At 36.0% G+C, this 14,182-nt stretch overlaps 1 protein-coding gene across 2 annotated transcripts in view; it reads left to right on the top strand.

The window, feature by feature from the left end:
- The window catches only part of ACADM (acyl-CoA dehydrogenase medium chain), a 49,199-nt gene that overhangs the window by 19,124 nt on the left and 15,893 nt on the right, over positions 1-14,182 (top strand). For both annotated transcript variants that reach the window (XM_067726598.1, XM_067726599.1), the window contains 4 exons: positions 3,906-4,036; positions 6,389-6,497; positions 10,554-10,694; positions 11,255-11,350. In XM_067726598.1, the coding sequence (XP_067582699.1) occupies positions 3,906-4,036; positions 6,389-6,497; positions 10,554-10,694; positions 11,255-11,350 (477 nt within the window). The remainder of the gene's footprint in view (positions 1-3,905; positions 4,037-6,388; positions 6,498-10,553; positions 10,695-11,254; positions 11,351-14,182) is intronic.

A 14,182-nucleotide genomic window follows, 5' to 3' on the forward strand; every position in this document is an offset into this window, starting at 1 on the left:
CCGCAATGAGAAGCCCGCGCACTGCAGCGAAGAGGAGCCCCCGCTTGCCGCAACTAGAGAAAGCCCGCGTGCAGCAACAAAGACCCAACACAGCCCAAAATAAGTAAGAATAAAATAAATTTATGAAAAAGTTAAAAAAAATAAAAACTATGCCTTATTATAAAGCAGAGGAATGTCTAATAGCATATTTCAGAGGAAAAGAAATTCCCAAAGTTACTTAAAATATAATTTTGGTACTTTAAAGAGTTATCTTTTCTGGGCAGTTCATTTGTATAATACTTTTTTTGTTGTGATGCTGAAAACATCTTTGAACATCTAGGTAGAAGAGTAATGCAGTTAACCTACATGACACCTGAATCTCCTCTATAGCACACCTGTGAAAAGGCCATCTAGCTCATGTTTTCATGTCTAGGAGCCTCAACTTCCTGAAGCAGCTCCATTTGGGAGTGTCCCTGACTGTTAGAAAGCTCTTCTAGATTGCATGCTTCTGAGGGAAAGGATTGTGTCATTTCCTTTTATAACTTCACCACCTGATACCATAATAGGTGTTCAATAAGTTTGAATAATTTCACACTAGTTTTCTCCTATCAGTTCAAATCCTCTCCCTTGGCTGTATAGCCCTTCAGGTATTTTAATATGGCTGTCATGTGGCTCTTACTTTTTTCTAAGCAAATTAGCCCCAATTTTTTCATCTTTTCTTCATACAACACAGTAAAGTCCCACCGCCTTCTTAGTAATCATTGACTCAAAAATATTATTATAGAGCTAAATATAGTACTCTAGTATGGTCTGATGAGTACAGAGTAGCATGGTTCCATCACTCTTATTTTAGATACTTTTTTTTTTTTTAATATCCCCTCCTGGCCTTGCCCCCACCTTCATTTTAAACTGGAGCTGATTCAAACCTGCTGCTCTTGGAAATAGGCCATCAGTATAGTCTGCAACAGAAAGATGATCTGCAAGGGGATGTGAGTGTGAGAGAGCAGGGCAATCAGAAAGAATGAGAAAATGAGACAGGTGAATGGAAAAGGTGAATAAACAGAGGATGATGAAGGAGGGAGAAAGACTGAAAGATTAAAATGTTGGGCTGAGTGGGGAGCTTGAAGAGAAGGGAGTTACTGAAAGCCTCGAGTTGGAGCAAGTCTGGAGCTGATCCTTCTGGGCCCTGTTCTCTCTCACAGATCCAGAGGGTTGCAATAAAGATGTGTCTCTTTGAGATTTTCCAGGTCTCTTTCTCATAAATCCGTATTTTCTTCTTAATTAAGGTCTTCTGGACCAAAGGTGTCATCCAAGAATTGTGTAAAGAGCACAAAGATAGGAAGAGGTAGATACTATTCTTTTGTAAATATAGCTTATAGCATTAGCACTGTTGATTTACATAAAGCTTACTCTTGACTTAAGTTGGCAAATCAGTCTCCCTGTCTCGTGTTAAGTTTTGGTATATTCACTGAGTAGTCTATTAAGTCTCCAGTTCCAGCCCTTATCTCTCGCCTGACCTTTACCCTCCTATATGAACTTATCAATTAGACATTTCTTCCTAGCTAGACTCAAATATGTTTTTTTTCCAACTTGTATTTTTATTTATTTATTTATTTTATTTACTTATTTTTGGCTGTGTTGGGTCTTCGTTTCTATGCGAGGGCTTCCTCTAGTTGCGGTGAGTGAGCGCCACTCTTCATCGCGGTGTGCGGGTCTCTCACTGTCGCAGCCTCTCGTTGTGGAGCACAAGCTCCAGACGCACAGGCTCAGTAGTGTGGCTCACGGCCCTAGTTGCTCCGCGGCATGTGGGATCTTCCCAAACCAGGGCTTGAACCCATGTCCCCTGCATTGGCAGGCAGATTCTCAACCACTGCGCCACCAGGGAAGCCCTAGACTCAAATATCTTAAGTGAAGTGTGTCCCAAACCAAATTATTTTCTTCCCACTCTATAGTACTGCTTCTCTTTGAGATTATCCCTAATTAGAAGCTTCCTAAACTAAAAAATTGAGTCATCATAACATCCTCTTTAGCTCTCCAACATCCTATTCAGTCATTGTGTCCTGTGGATTTCACACCACAATTCTAAACTTCATCTTATCTTCTTGCATTATCTTGCTTCTTAGTTTAAGCTTTCTTTCTTGCATAATTTGTGTCCCTAACTCCACTCTTATGTAGGTATTTATGCCACTTACTAGATCTGTGAACTTGGGAAAATTACTTAACCTCACTGTCTCAGTTTCCTTATTTATAAAATGTAGACACCTAGTACTTGTGTCATAAGAATTATTGTGAGGTTTAAATGAGTCAAGTACTTAGAACAGCACCTGGAAGATAGTAAAAAGTTATTATTATTATCTCCCCTTAAATCTGTCCTTTATACTTCTGTAATAATAAACTATCTAAAATGTAAATCTGTCACTTTCCTGCATTTACAAAAACATTGTGTTTCCATTTCATCAATAGCAGTGGTATCTAATATTTTTTTTTAGTTTGTGAACGCGTTTTAGAATCTGACATCCTCAGAAAAATGCATGTATATTCCTCACTTTTCCGCACTAGGCTGCTCTGGATTTCCCTGAAGCCCAGGTTCTGTGGCACAATAGCAAGTGTTTGATAAACTTCTGTTGAATGCATAAAAGTCTGCTCTCCTTAGCATGGCATACACCTCAGCCTCCAGGACCAGGTCCCTGGCTGCCTTTTTAGCCTGTTTTCATGGCTTTCACTTTCATACTTTACATTCCAGTACTGAACTGCTAGTACTTTGCCTTGTACAACTGCTGTTTCATTCTTCCATGCCTAGATCTGCTTGCCTCACTTATTTGTCCTTCAAGACTTATCTCCTTCAACGAGTATTACTTATTATTCTTCTTTTCATCTTACTTACCACTCATCACCTCCCACCCTCTACAGGTCTAAGTAGTCATTTCTAATGTCCCTATGTACCCTTACTACTTTGAATTAAAATTAACTGTTAAGGTTTCTCTCTTTGGACTATAAGTACCTTAAGGGTAAGGAACTTGTGTCTTTAGGCCTTGTATTCCCAGTACCTGTCACTCAGTAAACTTGAATGAACTTCAGCTACCCATTGCTTGCCTTCCACCACTCCCTTTATCCATTCTGCTTACATCTTGTCACACATCTGTTGAAGAGCCTTAATTAAGAGGCTTCCCTTTTTCCACCAGATAAAATTTTAACTTCTTAGTGTAATATAAAGTGTTCTTTGTCATCTGTTCCCTTCTTTTTTTCCAGACTAATTTCTACCATTCCCTTACATGCACAGAATGCATAGAATCTGGTACTTTTGTATCACAAACACTGAGTAACCCTGCTTCTTATCTCGGTATCATTGCATATGTATTACTTCTTCCTGGAATACACATTCCCCCTTTTCCTTACCGCCTAAGAATTCCTTTTCCTTTTTGAGACCTAATTTAAACATCACCTCTGGGAAGCTTTCTGACACCCTAAAGCTAAGATAGTTTCTTAAGCCCATTGTGTGTGACTTTAATACTTAGATATATAATTACAATATAATGTTCATCTCCACTGCTACATTGTAAAAATCTTGAAGACAGGATGTCTTTCATCTCTGGCTCTTACATCTCCTCCTTCATAACCTGGTAAATGGTAGATACTACTCAATAAATGTTTGGATGAATGAGTTCGTGTGAAATTTATTTAACGTGGTTGAAGATACCTAACAATGTAATTTTTGATATGGTTTATTGGTATCCTACATCTAGTTTTAAATTACATATTAAATGTTTTTACATTTGAGTAGTTTGATTCTGTAAGAACATTTTATTGTTAAGTATTTTAAAGTATTTAAAATACTGACTTAAAAAATAAAATACCCTCCTGGTTCTAAATGTTCATAATTTAATAATTAACATATAATTATTTTCTCTTATTTCCGTATATTCAAGGCCTACTGTGTAACAGAACCTGGAGCAGGCTCTGATGTAGCTGCTATAAAGACCAAAGCAGAAAAAAAAGGAGATGAGTATATTATTAATGGTCAGAAGATGTGGATAACCAATGGAGGAAAAGCTAATTGGTATGTTGTTTAAAACCTCTCTATATTGATTCTTAAATGCTTTATATTCAGAATCTCCCCCTCTCTCCTTCCTTTATTATTAAACTACCACAATTAAGACAAGTTTTATTCATGGAACTGGAGGGTCCATAAAGGATTATAAATAGTTCAGTGATTTTCACAAACTATTCTTAAGTCCTGAACTATTTCTTCAAATTGTATCAGAAGTTTAATTTGTAAAATAAAATAAAACAAAAACACCTGCTCTGGTTGAATCTGATTAGGAAAGCTAGAGTTCCCTCTACTTGGCTTACTACCCCCACTCTCCCTAGCCCATACCAGGATCCTTGGAACCATTCCCCTAAGATTCTGAGGAAAAAGGAAAGCCATTGGTATAGCACATTTCTCTGCTTCTGAGCAATAAGTTTAGAGAGGACAGAATTTTACTTTAATAAAATCTAAGAGGTCCAAATATATAGGTCCAAAAATAATGACATGCAGTTCAACAAAGGATCATAAAATCCTTTGTATTAATATAAAATTTTGAAGGAAAACATATTTGATAGCATTATTTGTGGAAAAAAGATGAAGAAAGGTTCTATAGGAATGAACAGTGTGATGTATCTGCCTTTAAGAAGCGAATGTAATTTCTTGCTGAAGTAATAGAAGTATAGCATCAAACAAGCAGGAAAAAAAATGGTAACATTTCTGGGCAACATTTTTTAAGACATGCATTGACAAAATGAAATAAATTCAGAAGCAAGTAAATGTCCTTCATTAGGGTGAGCACAGAAAACATGTCCTATGAAGAGTAAAGGAATTAGATTTGGTTGTGTAGGAAGAATTTAAAAATTTTTAAAATAATGTCTCATACATGGAAGAGTAGGCTTGTATGTTTGCTCCAAAAGTCAGTTTAGAATAAATGTGTGAAAGTGAGAAAAATGTAAAGTATAGCTCAACATAAACACAAGAATTTCAACAACAGTTCTATCTAGTGTGTGTTAAGTGGTCATGGGAAAAATGTATTTACTCATCACTACAAGTATATAAATAGAAACTTATAGAAGAAGGACCTTCTGGTGATTGGTATAATGAACTAAAAATGGGCTATCTTTCCTTGTCTGCAAAAATTCTGATTATATATGTGTGCTCTTCGGTGCTATTTTTTGTCAAGAAAAGCATTATTCCTGAGAGTGAGTTTACTGTTTATTTTAAATATGTCAATCACTTTATGAGTGTCCAGTATTACGGAGTGCTATATTATTATCTTTAAGTAAGTTATCATAATATCACAAGTAATAAAAAAGTGAAGAAACGATTAAAATGTAACAAGTTGAGGGAAATCCAACAATGCAAGTAGAAGCTTTCACAATTTTAATAATTGATTAAGTACAGCGCATCATGTAGTAAGACAAATTAGGTAATATATGAAACTAGAAAACAATTTTTACTATTTTTTAAACTATTAAGTGAAACTGTAGAGTAGATGATAGTTTATTAGTTTTTTTTTTTTTTTTTTTTGGTACGCGGGCCTCTCACTGTTGTGGCCTCTCCCATTGCGGAGCACAGGCTCCGGACGCACAGGCCCAGCCGCCATGGCTCACAGGCCCAGCCGCTTAGCGGCATGTGGGATCCTCCCGGACCAGGGCACGAACCTGTGTCCCCTGCATTGGCAGACGGACTGTAAACCACTGTGCCACCAGGGAAGCCCAGTTTATTACTTTTAAGCATAGAAAATAAATTAGTTGTTTAAGAAATTAAAAAAAAAAATTCTCCTATACCAGGCTATTTAGAACATGGGTTACATGGATATTTGGATGTTTTGCCTTTTTTCCTCATGTTTTATTTTTAAATCTTCCTGGGAAGAATTCTTCTGGAGAGAAAACCCAGGAGATATTCATAATTCAGCTGTAACACAAACTCTGATTTTGCTGCATGAAGAGGACAGTAGTCAGAACATAGGGGTCACTATCTCATTTCTTTTCACAGGCAGCCCCATTTACCCTCCTTTTCCAGATAACTTGTCCCTTAAATACTTAAACTAGTTTTGGGAAAGAAAAAGTGACAGTTCCAACACACATATACTTTATTTTATGTCATCTTGATACAAGGAATTTTTACTTGTCAATCAAACTACAAAAAAGTTAGATACCATATTAGTTAAGAAGTAAATGTGGGGTGAAATACTAGCTCTGCCATGTTGTAAGTATGTGACCTGGGTGAGCTTTTAAACCTCTCTGATTCTTCATTTCTTCATCTATAAAATGGGGGTAATAATAATTGGGACTGTTGGGAGGATTAACTGAGATGGGAGTCACCATATGCTATCTGCTGATACCATTCTCTATCATCATGTATGTATATGTGTATTAGGTATTTTTTATTGGCTCGTTCTGATCTGGATCCTAAGGCTCCTGCTAGTAAAGCCTTTACTGGATTTATTGTGGAAGCAGACACCCCAGGAGTACAGATTGGAAGAAAGGTAAAGTATGTATTTATCAGTGATTAAGGCCTCCAATATTATTATTATTATTTTTTTTTTGCAGTACGTGGGCCTCTCACTGTTGTGGCCTCTCCCGTTGCGGAGCACAGGCTCCGGACGCGCAGGCTCAGCGGCCATGGCTCACAGGCCTAGTCGCTCCGAGGCATGTGGGATCTTCCTGGACCGGGGCACGAACCCGTGTCCCCTGCATCGGCAGGCGGACTCTCAACCACTGCGCCACCAGGGAAGCCCTCCAATATTATTTTAACTATAAATTTCAAAATTACTAATTTCAGTTTCCTTTATTGAAAACATTTTGGTTGTATTAAGTTGCAATGAAAATAAATCTGCTTTTGATATTATTGGGTGAAATAGTCCTTGCTAAAGATTTTTAAGTTGAGAATAGTCGTGTCAAGTAATTATTTGAAAGAGTAGCCATTCTTGGTGCCAGTCTATGGAGAATGCCAATAACAGCTGTGAGGGATAATGAAGCAGAAATCAAACTATCATTTGTATGGCCTGCCCAGTAATAGAGTTTTAGATATTTCAAAACATTTCCCCATTCTTTTTCTTTGCTCACAGCAACCTTTCATGTAGGATAAGTGGCATTATGCCCATTTTATGGATTAAAACAATGTGACATAAGTTGATTACCCAAGTTCATACAACACTAAGAGAAAAATCTTTTCCTGAGAAAGTGTAGAAATGGCAAAGAGCCTTGAATGTGAGAAGGCAAGAAAAATTTTATTTGAACAAGAAAAGGTAATTTAACATATTTGAAAAGGATAGTAATATGGGGAACTTCCCTGGTGGCGCAGTGCTTAAGAATCCACCTGCCAATGCAGGAGACATGGGTTCGATCCCTGGTCCAGGAAGATCCCATGTGCCACTGAGCAACTAAGCCCGTGTGCCACAACTACTGAGCCTGCGCTCTAGAGCCCACGTGCCGGAACTACTGAGCCCACATGCTCTAGGGCCCGCGTGCTGCAACTACTGAGCCCATGTGCTGCACCTGCTGAAGCCAGTGCGCCTACAGCCCATGCTGCGCAACAAGAGAAGCCACCGCAATGAGAAGCCTATGCACCGCAACGAAGAGTAGCCCCTGCTCGCTACAACTAGAGAAAGTCTGCGTGCAGCAATGAAGACCCAACACAGCCCAAAATAAAAATAATATATTAAAAAAAAAGAAACAAAAGCATAGTAATCTGAATGCATGGATATAATTTAAGCAGTAGCATTTAAAGTAGACTAAAGAGAAAAGAGTTTAAAATTTAGTAAATCAAAGAAGGAAAGAAATGAAGTCATTAAAGTAGTCCTAGTGAGAGCTAAGGAAGCATGATTTAAGATTATAACTCTGAGAAAAGGAAGAGGAGATGCAGTTTTACAAATGTAAAACTCTTTTTTTTCAAAGTGAATTTGTAAAAAAGAAAACCTATTAATGACTAAATGATGTCTATATCTAAGGCAAAGGAGGGATTATGGAAGTTAATTAAGAGTTACATCAATTTTCTTCCAAATGGGTAAAAGGTTCAGATTATCTTGTCAGATATTAGACTAAGGGTGACATAACCTGAACTGGAAAGGCTACTTTGAGTTGACCAAGTTATGCAAACTTCTAAACCAATCATATGTATTTGTATGTTTTATTAAAAGCCATGAGAATCTCTCTTTTGTACCAAAGCCTCTTCAAAATGGAAGCATGTTGCTAATGTATGTAAGAGGGGTACTTTCCCTTTTAGGCCATAGAATGTTAAAAGTGGAAGATACCCTACACATTTTTTGTGGTCTGTTTGCTGAACACTGAAACTGAAATCCAAGTGAAATGATTTGCTCAAGGTTACATACTTAAGAGGCAGAGTTGAGATCAGTGCTAATGTGTCCTAGAAACTTGCCTAGTGCAGTTTCCTACGCTGTATTATTCTATACTTTCTTTTAAGATAGATATTAAAGGTAGACTGCACTTTACAAATAAAAATATAATGAGATTATTGTATATAACAAAATAGAAGTACTAAGAATTGTTGTGCTTCTTCCAAGCAATTGGTTTGTTTTTATTCATGCTTCATTCGTTTTTCCTTTTAGGGATGGTTGCTAGAAAACTCAGGGCCAAATTTATGGCCGTCTCTAGAAAATGTAAAGGTCCTGACAGATTATATTTTATTACATAGTAAACCGATTTCTGATTTTATCTTGCTATGTCTAGTCTCACTTTCCTTTTCCCATATTCTAACTTTAAAAAAAATCTCTAATTCAATAACTATTTATTATTGAGTTCATACTATATGCTAGGCATTATTCAAGGTATTGAGATACTGTATTGATCAATACAGAAAAAAATTAGATCCTGCCCTTGAGGATCTAATTTTCTAGTGAGAGAGATAGATAGTTATATTGTATATATTTAAATCTCCTTAAGTCTTTTTTGAAATTATCAGAATTTTACAAATTTGTGAAATCTGATGTTTTTCAAAATGTTTTGTGTTTTAGAAATTATATGGCTTGAGATGAGTCCAGGAAGCATTTTGGTTTTAAATGTTCTGGTGTTTGGGATGAGTCTGGGAAACAGGATAGAGTAAAACTGTTTTCATAAACAGTGTTTTCTCATTATGTCTGAGTGAGGGTCTAAGGTACTAGAGTTTATCGACTTATAAAGACAAAGAGATGTTGGTTTTTTCCTCAAACTATATATTACTGTCACTATTTTTTCAAGCCTGGAATCAGATTATTAATATTAAATCAAGTAAATTAAAGAATTTGTTTACAGCTCTATGTTCCCATTGCCCCTGCTTCTCACGCTGCTTATGAAAAACGAGATTAAATTGTTAAGATGGGTCATGGTATCTGCAACTTCCTCTCAAATAATTCAGCAAATAATGCTAATAGTTATACACACCCACAAAACACAGAAATAAAGGAAATGTGCCAAAATTGGCAAATCTAGGTAAAGATGAGGTATTCATTTTACTACTCTTGCAGTTCTTCTGTTGGTTTGAAAATATTTTAAATGAAATGTTGAGGGGATATAGCTACCTTGGCAATTTCTTTTTTCATATATATATATATATTTTATTGAAGTGTAGTTGATTTATAATGTGTTAATTTCTGCTGTACAGAAAGGTGATTCAGTTATACATATATATATTCTTTTCCATTATGTTTTATCACAGGATATTGAATATAGTTCCCTGTGCTATACAGTAGGACCTTGTTGTTTATCCATTTTATATATATATATATATGAGTTTGCATCTGTTAATCCCAAACTCCCAATCCTTCCCTCGCCCACCTCCACCCCCTCCTTGGCAACCACAGGTTTGTTCTCTATGTCTGTGAATCTGTTTCTGTTTTGTAGATACGTTCATTTGTCATATATTTTAGATTCCACATATAAGTGATATCATATTTGCCTTTCTGACTTACTTCACTTAGTATGCTAATCTCTAGGTCCATCCATGTTACTGAAAATGGTATTATTTCATTCTTTTTTATGGCTGAGAAATATTCCATTGTGTGTGTGTATTATATATGTATATATGTGTGTATATATATATATACACATATATAATACACACACACACACACACACACACACACACACACCCCTTTATCCATTCATCTGTCAATGGACATTTAGGTTGTTTCCATGTCTTGGCTATTGTGAATAGTGCTGCTCTTAACATAGGGGTGCATGTATCTTTTCGAATTATAGTTTTGTCTGGGTATATGCCCAGGAGTGGAATTGCTGGATCATATGGTAACCCTATTTTTTGTTTTTTGAGGAACCTCCATACTGTTTTCTATAGTGGCTGCACCAATTTACATTCCTACCAACACCTCGTCTCTGATTCATTGGCCTGTCGTGCGGCGAGCAGAGTGAGCTTGGACTCAGTAACAACTGTAGTCCAATAAAGCTATCTTTACAAAACAGGCATTGCAGGCCATAGTTTGTCCACCTCTGTTTAAGACAATTGCAGAAAAGTCATAAAACAGTGGTTAAAGCAAGAATACGTGCTAGCTCAAAAAATGTTCCTTAATATATATTGTTTTCCTTATTAGGAATTAAATATGGGCCAGCGATGTTCAGATACAAGAGGAATTGTCTTTGAAGATGTGAGAGTATCTAAGGAAAATGTTTTAATTGGTGAGGGAGCTGGTTTCAAAATTGCAATGGGAGCTTTTGATAAAACCAGACCTCTAGTAAGTAATATGACTTAATAACCTTTATACGATTTTTCATTTATTACACTGAGTAGTTTTATTTTAACACTGTATTCTTGGTCTGTATTTATTTTTTAATATCTGCTTCTTTTATAAGGAAGGAGGGATATTGTTTTTTGTTTGTTTTAGAATTCTTCAACACTCTTGCTATTACAGAAGTTATTTTAGTAAATACAGAATTACTATAGCTGTTTGATTTACAAAGAAGCATTTCACACTAATCATTCCTGCTGATGTGTACTCATTCCTCTTCCCTCACTCATTTGGAGTATTTCCCCCGAGAAGCTTTCCCTTGTTAAACAGAAAGAATGTCTTGTCTCTAGGCTATGGTCCTGTGCCTTACAAATGCCTTCCATTAACCTTTAATTCATAAATAATATAAATTTAAATGCTTGTTATCTCCCCGACCCTTTATTGCCTTAAGGTATAGGTCAGCTTCTTTTTGTATAATCCTTAACTTAGATTTTAGGCAAATAGACATTATACGTGTGTTTTAAAGACAACATGAACTTTTGCTTTGTAAAATGTTAAAATACTAGGTAGCAGCTGGTGCTGTGGGACTAGCACAAAGAGCTTTGGATGAAGCTACTAAGTATGCCCTGGAGAGGAAAACTTTTGGAAAGCTGCTTGTAGAGGTAATTTTAATACTGTACTTGCTTTGTTCAAATGTAAAGACATTCATTTTCATCTAAATATTTGAAAATTATCTTTTAAGTACAAAATAATTTATTTCTGCTTTGGTAGCAAGAAGATAATGTGAACTGTCAGGGTGGGTTTTAATTTATTTATTTGTTTATTTATTTAAAATATTTATTTATTTATTTGGTTGCGCCGGGTCTTCATTCTGGCAGGCGGGCTCCTTAGCTGTGGCATGCGAACTCTTAGTTGCGGCATGCATGTGGGATCTAGTTCCCAGACCAGGGATCCAACCCAGGCCCCCTGTATTGGGAGCGTGGAGTGTTAACCACTGTGCCACCAGGGAAATCCCCAGGGTGGGCTTTAAGAATAGATTTTCTTTAGACTCTGCTACTAACTATTGTCCACTTTGGGGATTCTGTTAATTAAGAAGAAAAAGAACAGCTAATATTTGAGTGCCTGTGGTGTACCTGACACTGTGCTACACATTTAAAATATATTGTGCATTTCCCCCATTACACTCTTGTTTTGGTAGTACTATAATTTCTATTAAAGATCAGGAAACAGCAACTCAGAATAACTTGTCCAAGGACACACAATTTAGAAGTCATAGGTCCAGGATTCCATTTCATGCTCTTAATTCATGTTACTTCTCATGTCTTCTTGAGTATCAAATAATTTTAGTACTATTTATTATTTTTTTATTATTATTATTTTTTGGCTGCACCACACAGCCTATAGGATCTTAGTTCCCCAACCAGGGATTGAACCCGGGCCCTTGGGGCAGTGAAAGCTCAGAGTCCTAACCACTGGACCGTCAGGTAATTCCCAGGAAATTTTTAATCTTATCTTTTCAAATGTTGATGCTCCCCCATTGTCTATATTCTCTCCTATAACTCCTGTTAACTATAGGTTGTACAGTGAACACTCCCTATTTCTACCTCTGTGTGTCAGTGGTTCTCAAACGATCTGTGGTGAAAGATTGTCACAATAATATCAAATTGTTGCAAATGCTTACTCTCACTTTCTGTATCATGAACTAGTCCAGTAACAATTTGTGGACTGGCAGGGATCCACAGATCAAACTTGGATTAGTACTGCTCTGTATCTCTTAACCTCAATTTCGTAATTTATCTTTGCTGTATTCTAGATAATTTTCTCAGATTTGCTTTTCAGTTTTTCTTACGCTGTGTCTAATCTGCTACTTAATCCATTTAATGACTTTTTTCATTTCTAGAATTTATGTTTGGTTCTTTTTCATCTCCACCCTTTCTTTTATGGTAGCCTGTTTTTTTAACATAGCTTCTTATTCTCCTTTTATCTCCTTAATTATATAATACTTAAGTTATAGTCACTTTCTGATATTTTTCTGTTATCTCAAGTTATTAGGGTGATTATTTTTTGGTCTGTTGCATGTGTTCTCTCTGTCATGACCAGTTATTTCCTCTCTTAATTTTTGCTTGTAAGTTTATCTGCAGCAGGTATTATTTTCCTTCAATGCATTGTGGAAGCATCCAGGGGAATTGGTTTTTGTACTTTTATCAGGTAGTCCAGAGGTTTCAGCATTCTAAGAGCTGTTTTTAAATCAAGTATTTCTTTGTGTTTGTCACCAAAAAGAGACTCTACATTAGCTCATTTATGTTGCCAGAACTATATGTATACAGATTAGTGGAATGTATATTTATTACTAAATATTAGTTTAGTTTAATTGTAAACAGATAACATAATTTCCAGGTCCTCCCCACCAAGTATCTGATGATAACTCTTCTGGCTATTTTCAACTCAATATGGAATCTTTTATGTTCCACTTCTTACAGACTCTGAAGTTGATATTTTTTCCTCATGGCTCTTACTGTTAAGTGTAGAAAAATCTTTGTTTTTGCTTACTACTTTCCTAGGCTAAACAAAGGTAACACTAAAGGGCTGATTTATATATAGCTTTGGTCTGTTATTTCCAAAAAGAAAGAATAGATTTTTTTTGTTTTGTTTTAAGAGACATTATAGAGTGTAATACTCTAATCACAGCTCTCCTATTCACTACCACGTTTATTATTGTTGTTAATATCACTTCTCTCTTTAAGAGAACACTATGTCACTACTTATCCTCACAGTGCTTAACTTGATGTGGCTAAAGAAAGCTGCCAAAAACAGAGAATGGTACTTTTTTTAACCAATGAGTAGAACTAGGAACATTGATAACAAATTATGGGATGGTAGAATCTCTTAATGGCAATAACTGCCTACTTCTTTGTCTAGTCAAAACCCTCCATCCAGGTGAAGTTGGAGTGGTTTGGTATGATATGAAAAAAATCTGTTGAGAATAACTCCCATTTGTATTGATTATTATTGCTAGTTAGCAGTAACTTTTCTTGAGGGGAAAATGGATGAGGGAAAATGTTATTTGGGACTTAAGACTGAAATAAGATATACTTAGAAAGAAATATACTTATATCTCCCTGTTACTTAATCATTTTATGCTCAGAATTCTTTCATATCTTCTCATCACACTCAGATTAAAATCCAGACTCCTTAAAATGGTCATCTGTCATCCACAGTGACCTTTTGTTGTTGTTTTTAACTTTACTCTTCCCGCTAGATATCCACTTGCTCATTCATTTCACTAAAGAATGTACCCTTGATTACCCTGTGTAAAAAAACACCTCCAACATTCTATATAGTATTCCCACTTTTTTTCTTCGTCTTAGCACTGCCCAACATTATACCAGGTATGTGTTTGTTTATTGTCTTTCTTTACTGCCTCACTAGAATGTAATATCCATAAAAGTAGTAAATTTCTGTGTTGGAAAACTTTAGATTTCTAGCACTTATGA

The sequence above is a fragment of the Pseudorca crassidens genome, chromosome 2 (genome assembly GCF_039906515.1).
Source record: "Pseudorca crassidens isolate mPseCra1 chromosome 2, mPseCra1.hap1, whole genome shotgun sequence".
NCBI lineage: Eukaryota > Metazoa > Chordata > Mammalia > Artiodactyla > Delphinidae > Pseudorca > Pseudorca crassidens.